This window comes from Cavia porcellus, unplaced genomic scaffold (genome assembly GCF_034190915.1).
Source record: "Cavia porcellus strain 051 isolate PalLab524CR breed Dunkin Hartley unplaced genomic scaffold, mCavPor4.1 scaffold_22, whole genome shotgun sequence".
NCBI classification, from domain to species: Eukaryota; Metazoa; Chordata; class Mammalia; order Rodentia; family Caviidae; genus Cavia; species Cavia porcellus.
In genome coordinates, this window is record NW_026947505.1 from 33,706,831 (window position 1) to 33,733,091 (window position 26,261).

Consider the following 26,261-nt stretch of genomic DNA (forward strand, 5'->3'; position numbering starts at 1 on the left):
CTAATGCCACTGTGTCCCCACTCTGCATAATTTCATTTCATCCTAACTAGCCCCCCAAAACTCTATATCCAAATATCATTAATACATAAATTTGAGGAATAAGTTCCCAACACATGAACTTTGGGGGGGACATTCAAACCATAGCATCCAGTAAGTTAAGTTCCCTTTTTAGCATGTTCCCTGAAGTAGTGCTGCTGGTGGCCCTCTGTATGAGGAACTGGAATGCTTCCAGGTGGTGGCACCCACGGTCCCCTGCGGGTAACCCAGATCTGTACACCCAAATTGCTTTCTGCCTGTCTCACAAGCATCCACACACACCCTCAGTCCTGGGCTCTGAAGAAATGTGTAGTTTGCCATGAGAGGCTTCTCACAGCCAAGGGTAAAGAAAGTTCCAATTGTAAGAACTCCAAAATGAGGTGCACAGTTAAAAAACCACTAGCAAATGACTACCTCCTCTTTTATACTTTCCCTAATCAAATGTTATTTTTTAGAACATCCTATTAAATACAACACAGGTCTCCACCTATGAGAGGGAGAGAACACCAGGTGGTCAGGGTTTCTTAGGAATGCTAAGAAAAATGTCTCTTCTTTAAATTGAACTATTAAATTGTATGAGTCAACACAAGATAAACTTAAGCTGAGGTTTATGAGTGGCTCTTAACACTCGGGGCGAACCTTTACTCTAACACATAAAATATTCCCATTTGCAAAATGAGTTTGGGATGTGCAGACAACCCAATGATGAAACCTATCCCAGCAGTTCCCTTTAATGAAATCCACCAGTGCTTTTAAAATATTATTTCAAAATTTAGAACACACAAAACAGCCATTCCACATAATATATATGTATAAAGCTTTTCAGAAGTTTTTTATAACAGCAAAAAGTTGTGTTCATTAAGTTAGACAAATTACTTGCATAATAGAATACTACCCAGCCTTTAAGAGAATACAGGGGTGTTAACATGGAAGGATTTCCAAAATATTTTATCAAATCAGCTGAGCTACCGCTTCTGTGACCGGCGCAGCTCCCCAATGAGACAGGAAACACTTCAGGTGGGTAACAGGAACTGCCAACTTTATTGTTGTGGGTTCTGGCTTATATATCTGACTGTAGCCAATCAGGCTGCCACGAGGAGGAAGGGCTGGAATGAGACGCGGGCTCTGGCTAATATACTCAGCTGTGGTGAATACGAAGTGAGCATGGGGTGGCTAATTTGGAGAGGGACGTAGCGCATTGCGGAAGCTGGCGTGGTCCTTAGTCCCGGGTGGGGTATGGTATGTTGAGCACCTGCGCCCAACACTTCTGTATGGAAAAATATGTACATGATTAATTTGTAAATATGTATGAACATTTCTAAGAACTAGATACATGCTATTATGCTAGCTGCCCATAGAGACAGGAACAAGGTAGTTCACACAGAGGAAAGGTGGACATTTTGTCCCAAGTGAACATAGTAATATTTTAATGACAGCCCTCACCGCAATGAAAATGTCTCCTTGAGGACTGGAGCTGTAGCTCGGTGGGAAAGCACTTGCCTAGCAAGCGCAAGGACCTGGATTTGATCCCTGGAATAACCAAAAAGAGTCTGTGTCACTTGTGGTATACCAACAAGGAAAACACATTTCTGTCGAGTTGAATTTCTAAAAATCCTAACTTGCATTTTTCGTTTTCTGTCTTAGTCGAACACTTGAGTTGGGCAAATTAACCACCTAGGTGGCCTCACAGTCTTCATTTGAAAAAGATGGCTTGGAGAAGAGATGACTTTCACAAATCCTGGTGGTCTGAGATGCTGTGATTATATGACTCAGCCATACATACGGAGGGGAAAAACACAACAAATTGGCGAGGAGAATCTCGGTGCTTGTTAGATGGTGTGTTGTGCGGATACAGCTAACATAACTATATACAACTATAATTTCACAGTATATTTTATTTCTTAATAACACATTTTACTTTCCCCTTCACTTCTATTCCTCCATCTCTGAAATACCTAAGAAACGGCCAAAGAAAACACATGTGAGCTGAAGAAATTTATTTACTTTTTTTCTAGGTACATAGATGACATAATTATAGACAAGTTTTGATACATAGGAAAATCCTTCTGTCCACCTTTCCTTTTACTAAATGAATCATCACGATAATTTTTACAGTTTTTAAAACAATACACAGCTTTCTTGGGCTGAAGCAATTGCAAGAACATATTGGTACTGGTATATTACAGCTACTTACAATGTTTAAGAACAGCAATGGAGAAAAATAAGTTATTTAAATATTGATTTCATATACAGAAAGTGCAATGTTGTTAGTTGTTATATAACTTGCTTGACAGTCTTCTCAATTTAAAATCAAGATACCTTGGACTCAGACGATTATATTTTTTCTGAACATAATATAGTACGCACATGCAGGAGTGACTTGGTGAGTTGACCTCTCTCACTGCAGTTATGAAAGCAAACTTTGCTATGTCAAGGACTGATTTCTACTAGACAAATCATTTCTAATTTCAACTACAACTGGGGTCAGGACAGAGAAAAGCGCCTCTGAGTAAGGCAAGGCTGTGAAAAGCTATTTGCTTTCAGTTATTTGGGAATGTAAGTATGGTTGGGACTGGCTGCGTTTCCTTCCAGACAGCTGTGACGTTACAAATTACACACAATGCCACGTATACCTACCTGAGCCAAACTGCCTTTCTGGGTTTCTTTTGTGCTTTCCAAAGACAATTATTCTTATCATTACTTAATTTCTGTATCAAATGCAACTGATAACAACTGGATATTGCTAAAATCTCCTACCTCCAACAACATAGGCAGCCCCAAAGCACCTCAATCAACTGTCACACATTCAGGCTTTTCTTAGACCAAATTAAAAATTTAAAACAGAAGAAGACCAAACAAACACTAGAGATGGGGGAAAAAAATCCAAATTAAAAAAAAAAAAAAAAGTAAAAACAACCTAGCCCCCTCAAGTCAGACATTCATGCTAAAAAGTACCTGTGGTCCCTGAATTTAATTTTTCATGCAAAGGCAATCATTTCCAAAGAGTGATAAAAATATGGTTTGACATTCTCAGAATCTCTGGTGCTAGTTTTACTTCAGTGAAAGTTCTAGGCTGAGAACCAATTAAAACTGGGAAACCGCCACGTGATTTCTGCTTCTCCTTTGTGGCCTCTAACGTGACCTTCGCGTGGTCTTTCGGCTCAGCTGAAGCGAGGAGCGGACTCTGCAGAACGCCAAGCCAAGGCATTTCAAAAGCAAGAAGAGAAGCCTGTCGTTCGGCTCCACCTTCACCACAAATGACATCAAGGGAATGCTGTAGCTGTCCGAGGACCTGCAGCCCTGCCACCTGCCCCATGGGCTCTGCCACAACCCAAGAGTACAAACACTGCTGTAACTTTTAAGAATTCCATAGAAACCTGGCAGCTCTGCCTTTTTATTCAGCATTGCCACTTTTTGTCTTGTTTTTCAGGAATCAAACTCACGACCTCACGCTTGCCAAGCAGGCGCTATGCTGCCGACCTAGATCCCTGGCCCTTCCATGACTTCCGCACATGGCATCTTGTAGAAGGTAAAATTATGAAAGAAACACACATTACTTTTAAAGATGCATACCAATGCAGGAAAAAAAATACATCACCTGAGAATGTCCTCTTCCTCAGAGAAATGGATCTAGATATATAAAGCATGTAAAGATGGCTTTGTAATTAATGAAACCACTTCTCCCACTTCCCTGAGGGAAATCATTTAATACTAGATGAAACATTAGAGAACTTTTGAGCAAGGTCTTATGTTCAAAATGCTTCTATTGTAAATGATAAGATTTAATGCTTCAAATAGTGTTCATAATTAAGAATGTGACGGAAAAATCATTTTGTAAGCAACGGAACCTTATATTTTCTAAATTTGCCATTTCCTAGAAAATGAGATACGAGAGTAAAAGAGGATATAATATGCTGAAATCAGTTGGAAAGCAACTGAAAATATGCAATATTTAACACATCACTAGTGTGGTTTGGCTCCCTAATGAACCTGTTTGAACAAAAAGAATTATCTAAATAAGAAAAAAAAGGTAACGATAATTATAAAATGAAAAAAAATTTAAAATATATACTACTTCCCTTTTTAGAAATAGCTTTCTGAAAGATTTAACCTTACAATGACTTTCTGCAAGCGCAATCTCTTCTTAGCTGATGACTGAAGTCTGCAATGGACGTGGTCGATTCCAAGTCAATACTGCAACAGTGACCGATGTGGCACAATACTGAACTGATTGAAATGAAAGGCAGTTACTACCCTCCCACACCCACACCCACACCCACACCCACACAGATATCTTTGTCAGTTTCAGATAGCTTTTAACTAGGCTGTAGTTAGTTCAAACACTGAAAGCCAAGATGAAAGCGTGCCTGATAATCACCCCTACAAAATAAGCCATGTTACGATGAGACAATTAGAAAAGCCCATTTTGCTGAAAACATCCCAGATGTCACATGGCAGTCTTAGCCTGAAGATCTGGAATGAGGGTTACAGGGTTGTGGACACTAGTTACAGATAACTGCTTGAAAGCTGATATTAAGGCAAATAAAAGCTGATTGCTAGAAAGCAATTATTTAAAAGTCTCTTGTTTATCTAAAGGAGAACAGGACTTTGTTTTTCCCGGTGCAGCCAGATGCTCTAACTTCTGAACAAGTGAGCACAGTCAATAGTACATAATAACTTCCGAGTCTGTTACTTTGGCCTAGCTACGCCTGTCTGGCTCAGGCATCCTGCAGGGTGACCAACACAAGGGCAAGGGCACAAGCACAAACAACGGGGTGCTCTGCTCTCTCCTCTCTCACGCTCTGGGAGCCTTTCTTCTGGTTCCAGCCAGCCTGTCCAGGATGAACGAATTGCATCAGCTTCATGAGCACAGGGAAAGGCTGGCTCTGGTCCAGGGCAGTCCATGTTGGGCCCGGCTACATAGTCTCAGGGTTAGGTGGCAGTTTGAAGAGTCTGGCTGCAGACACGAGCTTCCTGATGTGTCGCTCCTCTGTGATGCCGGCCTCTTGAAGGCAAGTGTGGGACAGAGAAGGCACTTGGCTCAGTGTGCTGAACCCTGCGTCAGAGAGGTTGCTGGTGTACATGGGCAAGCCAATGGAGATGAGCCAATCCGACACGGATGTGATGCAGCCAGGAGACAGGGGCTTCCTACAGATTTCGGTGAGCCCACCACTTGGGATCTGGATAAACACAGAAAGCAGAATTTAAAGACTCTACCTGTGCTACCGGAGAGCTACTTATGAGTGTGCGCTCACACGCTACAGGACTGAAACACAACACTACTGTATTATAACCAGGAAGTGATAGTCCTGTCACAGTCAAAAATCAAGACGAGAAGAAAGAGTTTGTCTCTAAAATGAAGCAAAGTGCTCTAGCAGGCACCTGGAATCAGAGCAATCCCAATTCATGTTCCAAACCATAAGCATTTATATATCCTATTTTTGTTTCACTGTGCTACATTCATCAATAAGAGATCTCCAAGGATTTACAGAGACAAACCTTGTGACAGTATGAAAGGGATATACAGTGGCTGGGATTTTCTAAAGTAGATTTTTCTACTGTATTTTCACCTTTGGTAAAAACCAGAAAACTGAGTATTTAATCAATATAGTTATAAAGAATCTGAAACACAATTATATCAAGTATTGGCTAACACAGGGAAGTGGACATTTAAATTTGACTACTGGGAGCTAGGCAGAGTAGCACAAATTCTGGCACCCTGGAAGGCTGAGACAGGAAGACTGCAAGTTCAAGCCCAGCCTGGGAAACTTAAAAAGATTTAGCCAGACTTTGTCTCTAAATTTAAAAAATCAAAAAAGGGCTGGGAGTGTAGCTCAGTGTGAAAGTCGTAGGTCCATGAAAACATTCTTTTGATTACTGGGTAACATCTTTCAAGAAGGTGATTACATAACATGTATGAAAATCCTTGAGACTTTGTGCAGCATTGATGAAATGAAACCTTTTCAGAAAATACATCCTTAGAAATTACCTTGGGGGTGCACAATGATTGACTAACAAAGCTATTCCTTACTATATATTTAATATGAAAATCATGAATGTTTCAACAGTGTGGGGTTGGCTAAGCCATAGAATATTTATTCTTATTCACTAGAACACTGAAAACTTGCTAATACCAAAGAACTCCTGATCTGACAATTGAGAACAAGTTTCAAAACTGTGTGTTTACTGTTATACTTATGCACAGAGATGGTTAGGTTTTTACATACTGAGAAGAATTGTACACACTGAGGTATATAATGTTTCTATAAATGTAAACAATTGTGGAGTAGGTAAATCAAGCTATTTAACATGTGCATTACCCCACTTATGTTCGTTTATGGTGAAAATAGTTAAAATCTATTGCCTTAGCAATTTTCAAGTACTCAATATATTGTTATTAACAGTAGCAATCATGCAGTATAACAGATCTTTTGAATTTATCCTGCCTATCTGAAAAATTGGGGGCCCTTAGTTAGAAATTTTTAGAGACTTTCATGGTACTAGGATTGTGATAGTTTTCATTTCCATCTAAAATTGTATTTTAAAATAGCATCTAGGTACTGAGGGTATCCTGAGAACGACTGCTCAGGTGCTAGGGGCCCTGGGTTCAATCCCCAGCACCGCAACACAAACCAAATTCAACCAACTCGAGGCTAACAGTATGCTGCTCTCTCTCTCCAGGCATCTCTCCCTTCAGGGCCAAAAGCAGCCCTTCCCTACTGAGCACCTGGTCACTGCTTATCACCTGCACTGTCACTAAATGCACCACAAAAAAATCTAAGCGAGGGCACAAGTGCAGACTGCTCACCGCCATTCGGTGCTGCTTTCGAAGCAGTTTCACCCGGATCTGGTCCATGTTGGTGGCAACATCCTTCTCGGGCTGATCTAGGTCCTCCGCATATCTCTGCACCAGGGCTTCAGGGATCCCACAGCGGCCATGCTGTGGGGAGAAACAGATACGGGGTATAAAGGGAGCATGGAATTTTTTTTTCCTTTTTCTAAAGTACAGTAAATGTAAGCTAGGAGATAAGACATATAGTAACAATAAAACACATCAAAATTTTAAATTTGAGAGGAATACATATGCTTTACAATGAGAATGGATGATTTCAAGGGAATACATTTATGTCTTTATGGTCCAAATATTGCAGAGGTCTAGGATTAACTTCTGAAATGTATTGAAGGCAGAAAATTATCATCCTGTGTTTTTCAGGCCAACACCTACATCTCACTCAACCTGAACATTCTGCAAAATCCAATTCATCTGCTGTTGCTGAGGTCAGTTTCCTACACTCCGGGACAAACTTCTCCTCTAAAGATATTCCACTGTTTGCCTTTTATTTGTGAGACTGTACTGCCTCATCCGCGGGCCACATCTCCTTACTACTCTCCCCACTTTCACTTCAAAGAAGCTTGCTCATGAAATATCAAGGAGCCAGAAGAAAAGAAGGAAGGGGATGTTACCATGGGCATTCATGCTCATAAAAGGACTTCCAGGAATGCATCACAGGGGCACATGTGGTTCCAACCAGCTGTTATTACTGATTTGTCTGCAAAGTCTCTTTGGTACTGGTAGGTCTTTTTTATCTTTTTCATCAAATGAGAAATGATTTTTCAATACAGATCTAAATTTTTTGATACAATGGGAGGTTTTACATTGTCATTTCTTCCCTATTATCTATGGATAATTGTACAGTATAAGCACTGTCTCACATCTGAACAGGGTCCTGCAATTTTCAAAGTATGACCCTCCCCAGCAATCCACCAATGGTACTTTAGGGAGGTCATATGTAAGCTCAGCTGGTCTACAGGGAAAAGCAGTGGGGAGACATTTATGCTTCAATACACATGTTAAGTCAGACATGGATACTCAGACTTGGGTTTCTCTCTCCCACTAACGCATGCCTTTGGAAATAGTTCTGGTTCTGATCACCGCTCCCCACCTCAAGGTACAGCTGCCAAAAATTAAAAGCAAACAATCAAGAGATAAGAAAACTGTGAGGTGTGTTCACATGTAACCGGGGCCTGTAGTCCCTGGTCATCAGTGGACTGAGTCCAACAGGAAGAAGCCACTAGCAGCGGGTCACCGCACTTTCAGAACGGCCTACTCCAGGGCAGTTATGTGGGGATTTCATGTCCCCTGGATACCTAATAGGAAAAAAAAAAAAAGATTATGGGGGTTGCGGAACCCCAGGCCTCTGCTACCTTATCAGAGTACGGCTCTTCAGTGAGGTCAATGCCTTCGGCATGTAGCTTGGCTTCAGTGAGCAGCTCCAGGTCCACTCCCCGGTTGCAGGACACCTTCCTGCTCAGCGCTGGGCCCAGCTTCACACCATGCTCCTGCAGGCTAGCACTCTCGGGTAGCTCCGAGAGCCACGGTGGAGGCCTGCTGCAAGACGGGCTGCCAGGCTCCTGCCCTGGGGGAGACCTGGACGCCTGTGCTGAGGGACAATCAGCATGGCTGGCCTTCTTCACTGGCAAGCATGGGGCATCTGGGCTGGGAAGGGTCCCCCCGGGGCCCACGGGAACAAGGTGGAGCCCGTTGGCAAGGCGTTCTCTGCTCTTTTTGGCAGGAACAGGTGGAGGCTGTGAAGGGTGTTTTGCGGGTGTCCTTGCCTCAGGGACTCTCTGCTCTGTATCTACCCCTTCTTTTACGCCTGGGGGATGGTGGGATCCTTCAAGATCATGTCCTTTCCTGTGACCCTCCAGAGACGTCCTTGTTAAACTGTGCCTGATTCCAGGAGGCTGAGCCTCATAGTTTCTGGGCAAACACTGAGGAGGTGAAGCACCGCAGGGAGAGGCTGCTGGGGGGCCTTCAGCCTTCCTGGGCATCATCTTCTGAGAGTCAGGGCATCTCTGGCTTTGGGTCAGTAGCGAGGCATTGTTGGCAGCAGAATCTCGCCCTGGAGCTTGGACCTTTGCAGTGGGGGCGGACGTCTTTTGGGGCACTTCCGGTACAATCTGAGGAGAGGTTTCTGTCACCTCGGTAGGCACATCTTTTCCAGCATCAGGCTGGCCTTGGAGGTCATCCAGGGAATGGGATCGGGGCCATGCTTTCACAGTCTGGGGGCCCTCCAGGGTCTCACAGCTCCGACAGATGGAAACCGGGAGGCTCCTTCGGTTTTTACTCAAACCAGTCACACAAGGTGGGTCACAGTGCTTGGAGGTGACCGGGGTACCACCCAGGCCCAGCCTGCTCTCCTCTCCCTGCTTCCGTGCATCCACTGACTTTGTTAAAGGCAAGGTTGGGTAGTTGCCCAGCTGACTCCTGTGGAAAGGCTTCAAGCTGGACTCAGTCAACGACTTGGCAGGTAAGAGGCCAGTTTTCTGAGTTTTGCCTATGACACAAGGGAATATTTCACAATCACATTTTGAAGCAAATCGAATCCCACGTCCCCACGCTGAACTGCACTAAGGGCACAAAATCATCATGTGTCACAATGGATGCTGTAGAGTTCTTTTGGTCCCATTTTTACTTTTAGAAAGATTTCTTAGTCTTACTAAAAAACTTATGGAGAGTTAAACTATAATCAAATTATGCTGCATTAGGCAACAGCACAAACTAAACTTAATGAATTTTTCTACCTGCAAGCAACACGAAAGAGGGTCGATCATCCAAACACACATAGAATTTTTTTGGTGAGTACAATATCCCAAGGTCATGGTTGAAAAGGAGAAGAGGACTGGCTCCTCTCAAGAGCTTGGATAAATGATGCTTCAAAGCAGTGATTAATGAATCCTCAAAATCACACTTTCCTCGAAGCTACTCCCCTTTAATAAATTTATCCAGAACCAACCAAGCAACTTTGATACAGACCAGCAAACAAACTGAAATGAATATCTTGTCAGAAGCCACTGACAAAATGCTTTCTACAGTTCTACATCCCAGCAAAGCAAAGCCCAGGCTAAAATGAACTGTCGGCCTGATAAGTGAAGCCACCAATCAGGCACATGACTTATTTATTTGATGATTGTTGACTGGTATTAACTGCTACTGCTGCTCAATAAGCTTTACTGAGAACATGCTGTCTATGAGCCAGGCACTGTAACGTGAACACACACTAATTAAGTGTCCCTGGTTTCATTTTTGGTTAATAACATTTTTGTTATAATCTCTGACACTGACAAATGCCAGACAGGAATGCCCCAGGTAAAGGAATATTTGAGCCAAATGATCCTATTACTCCAGACCTACAGAAAAAAAGTAATACTAAATCTATATCAGGTTTAGATGGTACACAAATATGGCTGGTTCTAATCTCTGGAAAGCCTCTATGTTGTGAAATGTAAGGTTTTAGGGGCTGGGGATCTAGCTCAGTGGCTTAAGCGCCTGCTTGGCAAGTGCAAGGTCATGAGTTCAATCCTCAGTACAGAAACAAAAACAAAAACAAGCAAACAAACTAAAAAGTAAGGTTTTCTTTCTAATTTATTGCTTATGTAAACATTTTTAACTACAAATTTTAATTAGAATTTTGACATCTTCCAATTACGCTGTCTTACCCCTTCAGTATATAAAGCAGCAAGAGTCTTCAGGCCATGATGTGACTGGGAGGAGAGAGAAATGGTTGGGTGGTGCTCAACTAAAGAAGGAAATGAGTACTTTGAAACAAATGAAAGGCATTCTTTGATAAAATCTATGTATGCATGCTGCATAGATGAGGGAAAAAGAACAAAGAGAAAAGCCCTGCGGCTGTGACATTACAAGAGCTTTGGCCATTATCAGCAAGGAAAAAATCGGATTCCTTCTATGATTTATGAGCTTCCACAAAACTCACTCTAATTCCAAACTGAAAATCTGCAATGTGTCATATCAAGCATATGGAGGATCCTAAGACTGATGGGTAAGAACAGTGGCATCTCAATCAGACTTCGTATTAGCAATTCCATCCTTTCTCACAAGGCAAATGTCAGCATGTGGAATATTTTGCATTCAGCAGAGCACAACTGGTCAAATGACGTTTGTCTGCCTTTAGGAATAGTAACTTGAGACCTCGACCACTGCCTATCTATATGCTCTACACTAACACGCACCAACTGCCAGGTATTATTAGGTTATTATTCTGTTGTTACACAGAGATCAGTAGCCTTGTTAATACTGACTACATTTGCCACAGTTCAATTTTTTTTTCCTAGAAAGACAAACACCTCTTCAGGAAACATATCACATTAAATTTTAAAAATTGGTTGAAAGAGCAAATTCTTAAAACTCCTTTCTTATATATTTTAGGAATGCAGTGCAAAGAGAATAATGAAGTAAATTCTGCTATCAGAATCTTGAGGAGAATTCAGTTCATTAACTGAGGTACGACAGTATGGCTTTCCTTCCCTTTACCTCCCAACATAAGCCACACTTCCAATGTAAATCCCCCATTCTGCCTAAATTGGAAAGATTCCTGGATTCACCTTGAATTCAAAATATGGTTTGCCATCTTCTTCAATCTACTTTTCAGCAGGTGCATCTGAATTCTTTTGGGCACTAAAAATCATGCCAGTACGATCTGTGAAATCTTTATCAATCCAACACAGTTGGAATTAATTTTCCAAAAATTCTTGGTTCCACAGGTTATTAACAGAAAAGCCTTCTGGATGTACCTGAGGATTTGATGTTTACTGTGACTCAGGTTGTACTGTGACCATAGGTGGGTTTTATGTCTCATCATGACCTAGGCTACCTGGGACTGAGCACCTCCTTACAGTGTGCAAGCTGGGCACCTACTTGAACCCCTTGATCCTGATTTTGTTGCTCTAAATGGCTTTCACACTATTTTTTAAATTATGATTCAGAGTAAGAAACACAGTTTACATCCACCATCTCACACACTCACACACCCACTGGAAGATTGTAAGTAACAACACTAGCAGCACTGATCCTTACCTTATGTGATGCATACTGATATTTTCTGCACCATTTTTCTTAGCAAACTGCCACCCATGACCCACTAAATTGATTTTACCACCCACCTATTAATTAGAAAATACAGTTTAAGGAAGGTTGCTTTCCAGGGTATTAATGATTATGTTAACACATGGACTTAGGGATGGGATTCCTATGATATCAGACCTAGGCATTTTCCCACAATGGCCTTTAAGTGTTCAACAGAGATTTAGGTCACAGCGGCAGCCCAAGCCCTTGGCTAGCATTTTAAAATCTCATAATAATGTGAATTTTGAAGTCACAACATCAAACTACAGAGCCCCTGGTACCCCATGACATTTAGCCTGCCTGACCCATTTCAACAGGAAACTCTGCTCCTGTCTGAGACAAATAGGCTTTCTGGAATTCCATATTGACTACTTCCTGCCTGTCAGGCCAGAAAAACCACAAACAAGACAAGTGGCCTCTTGGCTACCCTCTCCCAAAGTAACTGCTTCTGGACTGAGCCTGCAGCCAGCGTGTATAAGATATGGTTGCTGTGTGGCCCTGATGGATGGTCTACCTGGTAAATTGTTCTCCTTATGGACCTCACAGTTCTCAACACTCAAATGTGGGTTGCTATTGCATAAAGCAAAGGGCACAGGAGACAAACAATTTAGTTTTATAGTGGCAGGTATTTCAGATAGAATTTATTAACCTTACACAGCAGTCAGGATGAGTAAACACAGGCGCTAACTGGAGAGCAGTGTGGAAGGGGGCTGGAGGTGAAAAGACAGTTAGTTACCTGGTTCATTATGGAAAAACAATCAATCTTTTAATACAATTACACTTCTGAAATCAGAAACTTGAACTAGGCTCCCGATGGGCCTCGCTGACATTACCATTTTCCAGGTTCTCGCTGCTCTCGTAGCATCCCGAGTCTCTGGGGGAGCATCCGCTCAGGCCCTGGCTGTCCACCAGCAGCTTCTCCTGGGACCCAGACTGGTCGCTGTTACCTGGAGAAGGTGAACACAGGGCATGGAATCACAGAGGAGCAAAAGCAACAGTGCCAACGTCAGACAGGCCCCACCTTCATCCCGTTACTGCCGCAGGGTTTTCTTTTTCTTTTTCAGTACCGGGAATCGAACTCACAAACTCGTGCTTGCCAGGTCAGTGTGTGCTGCTGAGCTATATCCCTGGCCTGCCATATGTTTTCAAGCCTTGGACTTTAAAAGAGTACAAATTATTTTATGGTAAATAAGATGAAAATAAACTCACGAGATCAGAAGATTTCAAGTAAAGTATCAATCACATGAAGACAAATTTGGAAAAAGCACACAGTTGGAATATGCCAATGCCTTTAAGTCAGTCAAACAGACTGAAGCCACTGTGGAGAGGGAGGTGTTGGCAGCAGGGACAGTATCACAGACCTGCTGAGTGAGGACCCCATCATTAAGGGCAGAGTGAATAAATGCAGAAACGCCCTTCATGGATGGGTTAGGCCAAGTCCTTTTCAGAGACCTATAAGACTTGAACTTCAAGTTATTTATATCACTACCTCTCCAAATTTGGAAACTTACATAAAACTGTCCAATGACGAAGAATTTTGTTTTAGAGGCAGGATTTTACTATGTAGTCTAGGCTGTCTAGAATTTAGGAAATCTAAACTGGCCTTGAACTCATGATCCTCCCACCTCAATCTTCCAAGTGCTGGGATTACAGGTATTACAGACACCCCTAGTGACAACAACTTTTTGTTCTGGTTGTTTGGTATGTGATAGTTTCCTTTCTTCTTTGCCTTCTCCCACTGTCTTGGACCCGCGCTTCTATTTCCTGCACACAGACCTGAGAAGGAAAGCTCAGGGGACACTATGGCTGTTAGTCCCCGTATGTCAGCTTCACTGGATTAATTAACACCTAGCGGTTTAGTACAGGGTGTATATGGCTGGGTCACTGAGGAGTAACTTTGGGTATGATCTCTGGTCCTTGGCCTATTCCTCTCTGGCACTGACCTCCTGCTCTGCTTCCTGGTGACCATGAACCTAGCAACTTTGCTCCATCAAGCCCTTCCACCATGAGATCTTTGCTCTGGAGCCAGCCAATCGTGGACTGAAACCATGAATAAATTAAGCTGCTACTTCTTTATGCTGTGGCTGTGGGCACAGTGGCTCAGTGACCAGAGAGTAACTAATACACACTGTGACTTGGTAACCAAGCAGAAGATACATTTAAAGTGGATGGCTGAGAGTTCACTATCCTCATGGTGTTACAGAGAAGCACAATTATTTATTAACTGCATCTCAATAAAGTAGGGGAGAAAAAAATCAAGAAAAGTCTTAGACGTGTGCACGGAGGAAACCTTGCAGAGAATCACCGGCCGTTAGCTCTCTCAGCAGCGCCACTCTGCATGTCCTACTGAGTGAGCACATGGATCCGTACGTGAAGCACAGAGGCCACGCAGAGCATCTTCAAGACTAAGTGCTTGGTCACAGAAAACGGAAACCAACAAAACACTTTCTACAGAAAATAGCTAGTTGCAACAACAAACGGCTTTCATTTATTTTCCTTTTTCTTCGCCTCTCACCCTCCTGCTCTAACCACATACAGAAAGAAAAAACAATCCAATAAACCAGAAATATGATGCCTGTTCTCAGGTCATCAAAATAAACACGTGGGGAGGCAGAGGGCTGCGGGTCCCTCATGTCCTCTCGTGACTTCCTGTTAGTATTTCTCTCAGGGAAAGCTTCTGTGACACTTACTACAGAGACCATGGCACAATAAGCTCTTTAATTAGAAATACAAATGAAGAGTGCTAATTGTTAAGTGACTAATGACAAATCGACATTTTGGAAGCCCATGAACAAATACTATCTCCCCAACACCAAAAATTGGAACATTCTAGAGCGATGCCCTCATGCTGTGGAAGAGCCTGTGGCCTTGGAGTGGCCTTAGCTCTGCCTAGCATGTCATTTAGAAAAATGATACTTAGGAAATGAGGGCTTTGAGCTTCTGCTACAGCTCAGTGAGAGAAACCGCTGTTGTCTATCCCTGCAGCGCACCACAGAAACAAAGCTAATTCCAGAGTGCAGACCAATGAGAAGAAAGCAGCTGGGTCTGCATTTGGGGGATCCTAGCCTCACCCGGCACAGAAGGGCACCTCAATTGTAAGGACAGGAAAAGGATCCCTCCCATCACCTGAAAACCACAGTCCAACTCACAGTCGGGAGCATAAGACAAAGGGCCAGAGTCACTGTCTTCATCTGGGACAAAACAAGCAAAGCCTTGTATATGTCCTGCAGAAGAAGCCCATCACTCTCTACCATGCTTATTAGCATTAAACCCCAAGCATGAAAGAAAAGAATGAGGAGGAACTGCAACGTGCAAATTTTGACAGTCAAACAAGAGTGAAAGACGGAATCCCCAGTTGGGTATGAGCTGACTCTACTTGGGTTCCCCCATCCTAAAAACTGCACAACACATCCACACAGAAAAAAATATGCTGAGATCTCAGGACATCTTCACACATCTAAGCTGGTGGTGCACAAAGGCACCCAGAGTTATCTGAACAGCAGGTACTTCGGGAAGCAAAAAGGGGAGGGAACGGAATTCTTGGATAGCAGCATGTCAACAGGGCTGTAAAATGAGGACTGCCGGGAGGCTGAGGCAGGAGGCAGGAGGATCCCAATTGTGAGCCCAGCCTGGGAAGCTTAGTAAGATTAGGCACCGGGATACATCTCAGTGTGGAGGCCCTGGATTCAATCCTCATTTTAGTCCGAATGAATAGGACTGAAAGATGACAACATATTAACTCTAGTTGAATTCAGGAAGTGCTCGTGTATAAATCTGTTTTATTTTTCTCATTACTACACACTCAAAATTAATTCCTGATTAAATGTTTCACAGGATATATTTATATTGAGCTGTACCTTTAAAAATGGTTAAAATGTAAACTTTTTGGTATGTGTATTTTACTACAATTAAACATTTTTTTAAAAAATTTTTTGAAAGAGTGCTTATAGTTAGTAGCCCTAGAAGAGCAATCTGACAATCAGGGTCTTTCCCAGGCAAACCCTCTCTGGAAGCTGCTTTTCTCCACGCACTGGGAGGCCCCAGACAGAGCTGACTTCGAAGCTATGCTACAGATAGATTTTTTGCTCTCCTAGGATGGCTGAGCTAGAAACTTTCAAGATGTGCACACACCTTCAAAGACCTCAATAGACTTCTGTCTCTCTAGTACAAAGAAATTTAGTTTTACAGAAAGCTGCTGTGGTTCTCTAAATTAACAGGTATGTAGAAGGACTACTTCTGAAACACAATGAATTGAACCATATTAGTTGTAAAGTCTTATAAATAACAATGAATAAATCTAGACCCAGCCTCTTGGCAATAAGCAGTGCCTCTGAGTCCCTTAAACTTTTGCTGTAAGACAAATAAAAGGAATACCACTCTGGTTATCAGTAAAGTCCCATTACTGGTAATGCATAGGTCCAAGATGGGATTTATGAAGAAGAGGACTTGGTAGGCTCTGTGTGTATGTGTGTGTTACTGGGGACTAAGCCCAGGGCCTTACACTGAGTCATAGCCCAAGCCCTTTTCTCTTCTGAGTAAGGTTTTGTTAAGTTGCTCAATTTCCCAGGCTACACTCAAACTTGCAGTCCTCCTACCTCGGCCTCTGAGAATATTGGGTTTAAAGATGTGAGCCACCAGGCCTGGCCTTCTTAGTTAGCACTCTGATGAATACAAATACCCTCCCTCATAATGTCCCTGGCACAAATCTCAGGATGTAACTCAAGGACAAGGGGTCTGGTCAGCATGGTATGAAACAGTCTAGGCTAAATGTCTGCTCTCTACTCAAGAGTTACCTGCGGTCCTCCTCTGCTGGGGTGAAGGCACTGTGGTGGACAGTGCGCATAAACCAGTCCTGCTCCAGGGCTGAGGAACAGCAAACGGGCTATGTTTATAGAGCAGATGTGGGTCAGGAAAACAGGTGAATATTAATTCACATAGACACAACATGGCCACAGACCCCAGGGTGCCTCTTGAGAGGTGTAATCACTAGTAACCTAGTCATAAAGCAACACGATTCCCTCCCAATCTACCCTGACGGTCACCCGTGTACCTAGGACCCAGACATCTGTTTCACATTGTGTGTCCCTCTATGTCATCAGTGAATTTAGAGGGCACACATTTTAAGAAGTGAAAGACACAGCACTAACGTGCTGGCCTCTAAGTCTCCAGCGTCTGATGTACCAGGTCAGCTGTCCCTCCAGAACCCTGTCATAAGGTAAAAATACAAACTAAAAATGCATTTGATAAAAATACCATAAACTAAAATGCATTGAATACAGCAGAGCCACCGAGTATCCTCACTCAGGCGTTACAGGGCACCTAGTTCTGCAGTCTGCTCAGCCTCCTGACTGTGGGGAGGAGCTGCAGCCTGCAGCCACACGGCATCATGAGCGAGCGCTGTGGCAGGCTGCGCGTCTCTAGCCCAGGAAAAGACCAGGATTCAAAATCTGAAGTGCAGTTTCTACTTCATTATGCTTTCATGCCACCAGAAAGTCAAAAAATTCCTGCGCTGGGAATCACCTGTAATGTGTAACCCTTTTCCCACCATTAACCACCGTTTTGCTGTGTCTTTCAGCAGCAGAAATGCTATTAGCCACTGATATCCCTGAAGCAAAGCACTGGTAAGAAAATGCACTTGGATTCAGTAACTGGAAAGGATACTACGTTCGTGATGCATAATTTCAGGAATGTTTGTGATGTGAGACTGAAGAATAAAGAGCAAGACAAGGCCGGGTTAATGGAGCGACGGGTAGGATCCATGCGACAGACTCCATAAGAGCCGCGCTCCCTTAATTCTGTGCACACGCTGTCATTTATTTAAGTTTGAATCCTTTTGCTCCACATACTTCAGAGACACTGCCTGCTTCTTTAATGGGAACTGATTAATTTCACTTATTCATCAGCTTGTCCACTAAAATAATACCTCATGATTTTGAGAAGTAATTAACCCTTGGCTGGGCAGGAAACTGCCAGTTAATCGGTTACTTTTTTGCCCAGAGACCCTGATGACCTGCTGTACATTGCACATCCCAACAGACCTTAAGACAGAGTCCACTGTTTTTCTTAAAAAATAGCAGGTGGTTCTCTCAGTCATGTGGAGCAGCACTGTCCTCAGTGATTACCAAAAACATGCCAGGAAAGCTGTCAGGGCTACCAAAGAATTGTTTTGCTTGTATGTTAGCACAAACATCTGTACTTGGAATTTATGTCCTTGAGCTATCTGGCATACAGTGGACCCCTGACTTAGGAACCCAATTCGTTCCCGAAGGCTGGTTGTAACTCGAGTTGTCACTGAAGGCTCAGGCTCCTGTACACAGCCTTCAGTCTCTCTCCTGTATACTGGCAGATCTCAGTGGCCTAGAGAGACATTGGCCCAGGGTTTCTCAGTTAACCCCATACAGGAAAAGATGTCATGTTCCTTCCAGAACTCTTTAAGGGCTAAGTCTGTATCCAAGACCATCTAGAAGCACAAGAAGCTGACATTCAGGTCATAACTCAAAGCTCTGGTCATAAATTAAAACTAAAATTCTGATGATAACCCAAGTTGTTCATAGGTCAGGCTGCTCTGAACTTGAAGGTCCACTATGGTATGAAACTGACCTTAGCTTTGGAAGGAACAAGACAATGTGAGGGACCCCAAGGATGTAAGCACCTGCTGATATCAGTTAAGAGGCCTGCTGGAGACCAGAGACTGTGGTTCATGGCCCCTGTGGGTGCGTGCGTGCGTGCGTGTGTGTGTGTGTGTGTGTGTGGTGTGTGTTTGTGTGGGGAAGGACTTACTGTCATATTCCTGCAACAGCTCCACTGCTGTCAAGAGAACAGCTCTGTGCTCTGGGTCTCTGATATTTAGTTCATCCAAGTCTTCCTCCTCCAGGAGCTTGAAGGTGTCCAAATCTTCATATCCATTGAACAGGAAAGTGGGCATGTGCTCCTGGGAGGTGCAGAAAGAGGAGCAAAGGGAATCAGAGGCCCAGCCATGCCATACGAGGCCCACTACTAGCCTCAGACCTCTCAGCTCTTCTCTCATCTTCATTTTTATGCTAATCAAGATTAGGATCATTCATAATGCATTCCGTACCTCCCGGCCCACCAATTTAGCAAGCATGCAGACTATTTTTTAATCACAGGTTAAGAAGACATGCAGTACAGACTGTGATGGGTTCCACGTTCTAACTGTGGTTGTGCTATGAAATAATTCCTCCATCACTACATGGCCCACCAGAGAAAAGACTCCTCCTTTGTAAAGGTATTGAAATTCAACGTTAGACCCTTCAAATATCTCAGGAATAAGAGGGTTTTTGCAAGAAATAGAATCACCCACTGTAGATCCATCACCTGCCGGATGCTGGGAGTCCTAGTGAGAGGCAGGTGGGAAGGAAGATGCCTTCACTGTGGAGCTGGCCGTGTGAAGGCACCAGGGTTAACGCTTACAGCCTTTCTTGGAGCACATTTTAATCTAGGGCTTATACTGCTACCGCAGAGTCGGTCAAGGGTAACATGAGAATCCGGGTAACTTCTGTAGGATGGCTACTCACCATACTAATGGGTCACACTTGTTAGATGACACAGATCAACCCCTTGCATAGCCTAAAACTCCCTTCCCCCTGCTTAGTTGAGGAGGAACAGGCAGTGAGGAAGTATGTGACAAATAAGAGACTGACTTTTAGGTTAATCCGGTCCAAGAGATCCTCCACGGACTTGGGCTGGGGAGGTCTTCCTTTCCTCCTCCTCCTGGTGGGGCGCTTGGGCTTCTCGTCCTCCTCACTCAGCACATCCACGTAGATGAACTTAAAGGTGCCGACCTTGTTGTTCAACAGGCCCATCCAGGTCCCCATGGGTGGTTTGCTGATTATGTCAATAATATCTCCTTTCTGCAGCCCAGGGAACACAGATCTTTCCGTCAGGTGCATTTTGAAGTACAAATTTGTGAGTTACACAGTTGGGGAAACACCAGAATCGGGGTCCCACACATGACCTTCCTGAGCCATCAGCACAGGACGTGACAGGGAGTTTGGCAGAGGCAGAACTCAGCATCGCGATTGTGCTGGATCCCACCTGAGCCCAGGTCACTGGCTGCCCTCCCTTCTTCTGGCACCTTCCGGACTGGGATACTATGCTATCTCCCGCCTGGCTCTCAAAATTCTTTCTCCTCACCCTGAGTGTTCCTGCTTCCCAGAGGAAGAACTCCCGACCACCCCTGGGTTAGTGGCAACCCCTGCCCTGGGGTCACTTCACTCATTTTGTGGAATTCCATCTTCAGGTTCCACATAAGTATCTCTGTTCACACACAGAAGGCAGTCATCCATTTGTAGATGGAGAAAGCATAGAAACTGGGGTGTGGAGGCCACAGGGGTTCTAAAGCGTGAGTCATGATGAGACAGTCACACAGGCCCTTCTGTCTGACTGGTTAGTTCTCAGTTTTTGCTAATGAGACATTGGATCAACAGGCCTTGTTACAACCCAGCATCCAACAGTGGGGAGGAAAGAAAGAGAGGGGTCCAGGTGGGCTTCTCTGAGCCCTGGAGAGACCCACCTTGAGCTTGAGGGAGTCTGTGTCGTAGGGACTGGGGGTGAAGTCGGTGTGCACCCGGGCTCGCCCACAGAAGGGGCCTCGGTAGGGCGGCTCCTCGTCATCCCCATCTTCTGACTTGACGCTTTCCCTGTTGCTGGTGGAGGAATCAGTAGTGCTGACTGTCTGACCACCTGTGTGGGAAACACGGGAAGGAGGAAGCTAAGCACAGATTCCCCACATGGCACAGCTGAAAAGGATGGAGGGTATCACAGCTGAGGAAGGGGAGAGCTGGGCATGGGCGCCACGCGTCAGGACCTTGTGACCCAGTCCAAACAGGGGCCACATCTGCCTTCCCACTGACTGCGGTCCCTAACCAGGTCCCCACGGCACTGCACGCCGTCCTCATGGCTGAGGAATCCATGTGACACGGGGAGGGATGAAGACACCACAGTTCTGGACACCTGCCTTTCCCTTTCACATTCGTGCCCCCTTACTGGTACAGTACACTACCAGGAAACACCACTTAGAGGTCAAGGAACTTGCCCAAGAATAAGGCCTTACAGTAGCGAATTTAAACACGACTTTCTCCTTTACTGTCTGCTCCGTACCAGCCAGCCTGGGGCCTGGGGCAGCTACACAGTACTTGTTACCTACTGTTGGCAGTGACATTAGTAATTCAACCCTCTTTACCTTACCGGTCGCTTTTATGTGCCTTTTCCTTTGGCTTAAAGCCCCTCCCCACTTCTCTACTTCCTTGCTCTCAGACGCATCTCTTACCTTCCCCAGCCAAAATGAATCACTCCCCTGTGTGCCACTATTACCAAACGAATGTGACTGTAAGTGCAGGTATTTTGTAGGTCTGGTTCTCTCTCACCACACTTTTCCTCCCTGAGGAAACGCGGTCCTACAGATCATGAACTTGCTCAGATTGGAAGCTCAACACATGTTTGATTTTAATGGCGAAGAAGATTATCTTACAAATTGGACTTACTCATTGAGCTCTGCCCACTCAGAGAGCTCCGTAGACTTTCCACAGATCCTCCAGCTTTGAGCTTGGGTTTGTCCATGTGTTCAGGGTCAGGCTGGGCAGAGGCTGGGGAGCCAGGCATTCCGTTGAGCCCTGAGTCCTGAAAGGGTACACAGGTACACAGGTATTGCTTTGCAGTCCTCAGCAACGTGGGCCACATCCATCAAGCTGATCTTCAGAGTCATACTTCATTCTAAACCCTATTCTCTTATTGAACCTGTATCACACAATTTTAAAGCTATGACCCTTTATTTATTAAGCACTCAAAAATTGTTTTGCATGTTAAAATAGGTATTTTTGAAACCTCTGGGAGGAAAAAAAATCTACCACAAAAATCAAATATTTAGTTAAAGGCTTAGGGAGACTCAGCATAACTCAGCAGCTCAGTGTCATGCCTGGACTTCAGTGTAGATCACGTACGACCCACTATTAATGCAGTATCCAAAGAACTATCAGAGTGTATCTAATCTACTTTCAAGGGAAACATTTACAGTAAAAAAAATAAAATAAAATAGTTTACTTCTCAAAACTAACAGAAAACAATTGGCCATACTGTCATGCTTCTATTTATATAAGTTATTGATACTGGCTAAATAGTGACCAACTGAAGACCCAGGTACATGACAAAGCTACAGCTTTTTAGTCTATCACAAAGTTTCCAGATGGCATTCTATGGTTCAATTTCTTTTCCTTCTTTCCATTCTTGCTAGCAAAACGCCACAAGTCCCTTCGGGTCAGACTGCCAGATCATCAGCACGCTTCACTGTGGGGCGGCCAAATGTGATCAGCCCGGCAGCTCCTCACTTGCCCATGTATGTACAGCATACTTCTTTGATCAGTGGTGCCACAGAGATAAGACGACATCACAGCATGCAGCAGGGAGCATTTGCCTGGCACCCCAGTTACCGGCATGTGGGATTTCCTAGCACTGAGGATGTGAATACAAAACCATCTGAACAAAACCTGGTATTTACATGGTGCCAAGTCGTCAGAAGGCCTTTCATACAATTCCACTGGCCCCCAGATGGTTAAGAACAACTCAGCGGCAGGTTCTGATTTGACATCTTGTGCTTTGAAAGGAAGGCAAGTGAGCAAACCACCTCAAGAACAAGAACTAGAAACCAAAATCACATGATCGCAGAAGTTACTGGAGCTGCAAGGATGGTTCCTAAATCGATTTTCATTCTTCTTTTCTGAATCCCAAAACAAATGGTCTTTCCAATTAAAAACTTTTCTGATGCTTCTTGGAAAAGTGCATGTTTTGAAACACAGTAAAATTAAAAATGCATCCTGGTTTTATTTGGTCTCCAATGCTTTTTAAATTACTAATTTGTTCACCATTCATTTATTGATTATCTACAAAAAAAGGTACCAATCTAGGTGCTAGGCATAAATTAGAAGGAAAAAGACAAAAATCTCTTGCCATCAGAGAAACACAGATTGAAAGAACACTGAGATTCTACCTTATCCAAGAAAGGAGGGTTATCATCATGAATCAAATAATAACAAGGACTGGCAAGGTGCTGGGGGAAATGGAACCCTTCTACATGGTTGGTGAGAATGTAAACTAGTATTCCTGCTAAGGAAAACAGTGTGGAGATTTCTTTAAAAATTTAAATTAGAAACTCCATTGAATGAATACATCTTCTAGGTAGCTTCCTGAAAGAGTTAAAGACATCATACTACAGTGATGCAGGGGTAGTCATGTTTACAGCAGCACAATTCATAACAGGTAAACCGTGGCACTAGCATATACGACCATCAACAAATGAACGGATAAAGCAAATGTGGTGTTTACACACAGTAGAGCACCACTCTGCCATAAAGAAAGATAAATTTGAATCATTTGTAGGCAAATGGATGCACTTTGAGACCACAAATAAATCAGACACTCAAGTTTAAATATCACATGGTTTCTCTCATATGAGAAACCCAAGTTATAAATAAGGAACAAAACAAAAGATAGATAAGAAGAAGCAGGGAAACAGATCTTTCTCGAGTGGGAAGGGGATCAAGGGATGTAAGGGGGAGTGGGAGAGGTAAAGGGAATGAAAAAAGAAGATAAAATGTGTCATGAGCACGTATAAATTCCACACAAGGGATGCAAGCATTACGTACCGCAAACCTGTACAAAAAGGAGGGAGGGAAGGAGGCGGGAGCTACAAGATCGCTACGTGGCAGTGAAATAGTAAGATACTGCTAAAAATGACATTAAAATTCTACGCTCACAATCCACAAAGCAGAAAACCTCTAAAACATAAGCTTGTAAGGGCTTTTCAGTAATGTTTCAGTTTTGGGGATCAGACTGAGAAAATGAAGCACTTGAAATAGTGGCAGTACTTCCACTGATGGACAGCACAGCTGGTTTCACTGCTGGGGAGAAATAAAGAGAATCGCGGTCACATCTTCACTCATAAGGACAAGAAAGTAAGAAGAGTAAGGGTAAAAACCACGGAGAAGCACACGGAAGACAGCCCAGGCTTTCCAGTAGGTCTGGTAAGCCGCGAGTTCGGCCTGAGCACCGCGGGCATTCTGGACCATGGTACTCTGCTGTGGCGCCAGACATACATCATGCTCCATGTCTGCAGCACTGTTGGCCAGATTCCGGCAGCGTGCGCATCATTCCACCAAATCCAGTGTGACTATCAAAAATATCCCAAAATGCCAGGGGTTGATAGGACAGCAAATAATTCCCAATCTTACAGTGATAACCTCTGCCATAAACATGTGCACACTATGTCTGAACTCAAGAGCAGGTGACTGACTAGTAAGAGTTCAGTGACTTCAACAGGAGGATGCTTGCTGTTCAGCTTACTGTGCCCACCAGGGGGCAGCAGCACAGCAAAAATGTCTGCTTTCCGGCTCCTTTCACTCTCCTGTACTTGGATGAACCAGCCTCCCCACATTATCTTATGCAGTTAGCCAGCTCACTCACATGTATTTTAAACAGGCCACAAAATCAGTAGCATAAGGGTATCAGAGAAGAGGGATCTGAAAGCCAATGATCAAAATTAGCTAAAGTTCAGTTCTCCAAGTGTTTTTATTTCTTCTACCAATTCAATTAAGACAGAAAAGATAATGTGGCTAATAATTTTTAATAGAATGGGGCGGGGTTCAATTCTGTGATAGCTTAATGGACACAGATAGTACCAATTAGTCAAAGCACCCCCAAGGAAGTGGGTCAGCTATCAAAGTCTGATAACTAGGAAGCACTTTAAATTTCTTCCTCATACTTGCTATGTCCTTCTAATGTAACGTAGGCTACACCTGAAAAGCCTGCTGTCCAAAGGCACTTCTTTAGCTTGGGTCCTGCTAGTAGTCTGCCGCAAGGGTATTTAAGAAGCTCCTTTTGCATTCACATGTACGACACCTATTGCACTAATGAATAACTATTTCTCTCCGTGGTTCTCTCTCTTGTGTTTTGTGACCTGTGTTTTATATTCTCAGCCCTAAACATGGTGCCTATGCAATTCTAAGTGCTTAACTTGAGCTTCCAGAATTTAATGTTTGCCTACATAAACAAAGCACAGCCCTGGAGCAGGTTAATACTACACATACTTCACATGACTTATAATCTCAGATGATCACCCTCGGCTTCCCTGGGAGCGCCCAAAGGGCCTTGCAGCTAGGCAGCCACATACCTGCTCAGAGACAGAGCTGCTGTATTTCTTAGACATTCTCTTCCGCATTGTCTCTTTCACTGATTTCACTTTTCTTCCGAGAGATATGCGGGAGGCAGTGGGTGATTTGATGACTTCTTTGTACACAAAATCTCCTTCTTTTCCCTGTGAAATAAAATGTAAATAATCTTCAGTCACAGAAAATGAAGCTCAGAAATACGTTTTACTATACAAATCATTAATGGCCATGCTGTCAGAAAAATAGTATTCTTGAGACCTTGACATTTTTCTTATGTGAAGTCAGTGCTTGAGGCTATTTATCTTTTTGATTAGAAATTAAAATCAACTAAGTGGCTCTTTGTTTGAAGTGGCATGTGAGTCACTTTTTACTTTACTCTTAGCACATTCTTCTCCAATTATTTTTTTTTTTTCATTGTTTTTGGGACTCAAGGAACCTGCACTTCATCAGTTAGAGTGATCTACATGCATCAGTGTTCCCTCAAGCCCAGCAGAAGGGAGAGAGAGGGTGGTACCCAAGTCAATCCACAAAAGTGGATTCATCATCGGTGGTGAGAGCTGGGGCAGGACAGCCCCAGCATCAGGATGGATTTTATTGCTGTGATGGTCAGCGTGGTCTGCTCCTGAAAGTGTATATAAATCTTTCCTGAACAAGCTAGACTATGATCATCTCTCATTTTGTTTTGTATTTAAACACAAACTTTCCTCTGAGAAAGGGGGGAAAAAAAACCCCAATAACTTTCATTATATTTTTTAAAGAAAAGATTAACCGTCTACAATTATTGGTTTGTGAAGCAATAAAATTTGCTATCCAAATAAAAGAATTTACATCTGCCAGGAAATTTTGAGGTAGCTAACATCTCATAGATGCAAATTTTAGCTGAAACAGAGTTGTGAGAAACAAAGTTTCATAACAAAAACACATAGAGAATGAGCAAAACTGTAGGTCTGGTCTGCCATGGCACCACGCAGGCTAGATTAATTCCAGGACAACCCCATCACAAGTACTGGGCCCATGGAAGAATGCTCGTTAGAGATGCTAGCACATGCTCTTGGTTCCCCGCTTACAAGGCTCTCTCCGGCTGTACTACATGTAACTAGTGTAAAGAAAAGGATGGAGGACAC

General features: G+C 43.5%; 1 protein-coding gene across 7 annotated transcripts in view; it reads right to left on the minus strand.

Moving 5' to 3' along the window:
• Positions 1-2,018: 2,018 nt before the first annotated feature.
• Positions 2,019-26,261, minus strand: part of Sash1 (SAM and SH3 domain containing 1) — a 302,233-nt gene continuing 277,990 nt past the window's right edge. For all 7 annotated transcript variants that reach the window (XM_063233026.1, XM_063233027.1, XM_023563591.2 and 4 more), the window contains 9 exons: positions 25,140-25,283; positions 21,463-21,598; positions 20,493-20,662; positions 19,621-19,830; positions 18,740-18,890; positions 12,793-12,906; positions 8,242-9,374; positions 6,845-6,976; positions 2,019-5,216 (listed from right to left, as the gene is read on the minus strand). In XM_063233026.1, coding sequence (XP_063089096.1) covers positions 4,953-5,216; positions 6,845-6,976; positions 8,242-9,374; positions 12,793-12,906; positions 18,740-18,890; positions 19,621-19,830; positions 20,493-20,662; positions 21,463-21,598; positions 25,140-25,283 — 2,454 coding nt within the window. In that variant the 3' untranslated portion in view covers positions 2,019-4,952. The remainder of the gene's footprint in view (positions 5,217-6,844; positions 6,977-8,241; positions 9,375-12,792; positions 12,907-18,739; positions 18,891-19,620; positions 19,831-20,492; positions 20,663-21,462; positions 21,599-25,139; positions 25,284-26,261) is intronic.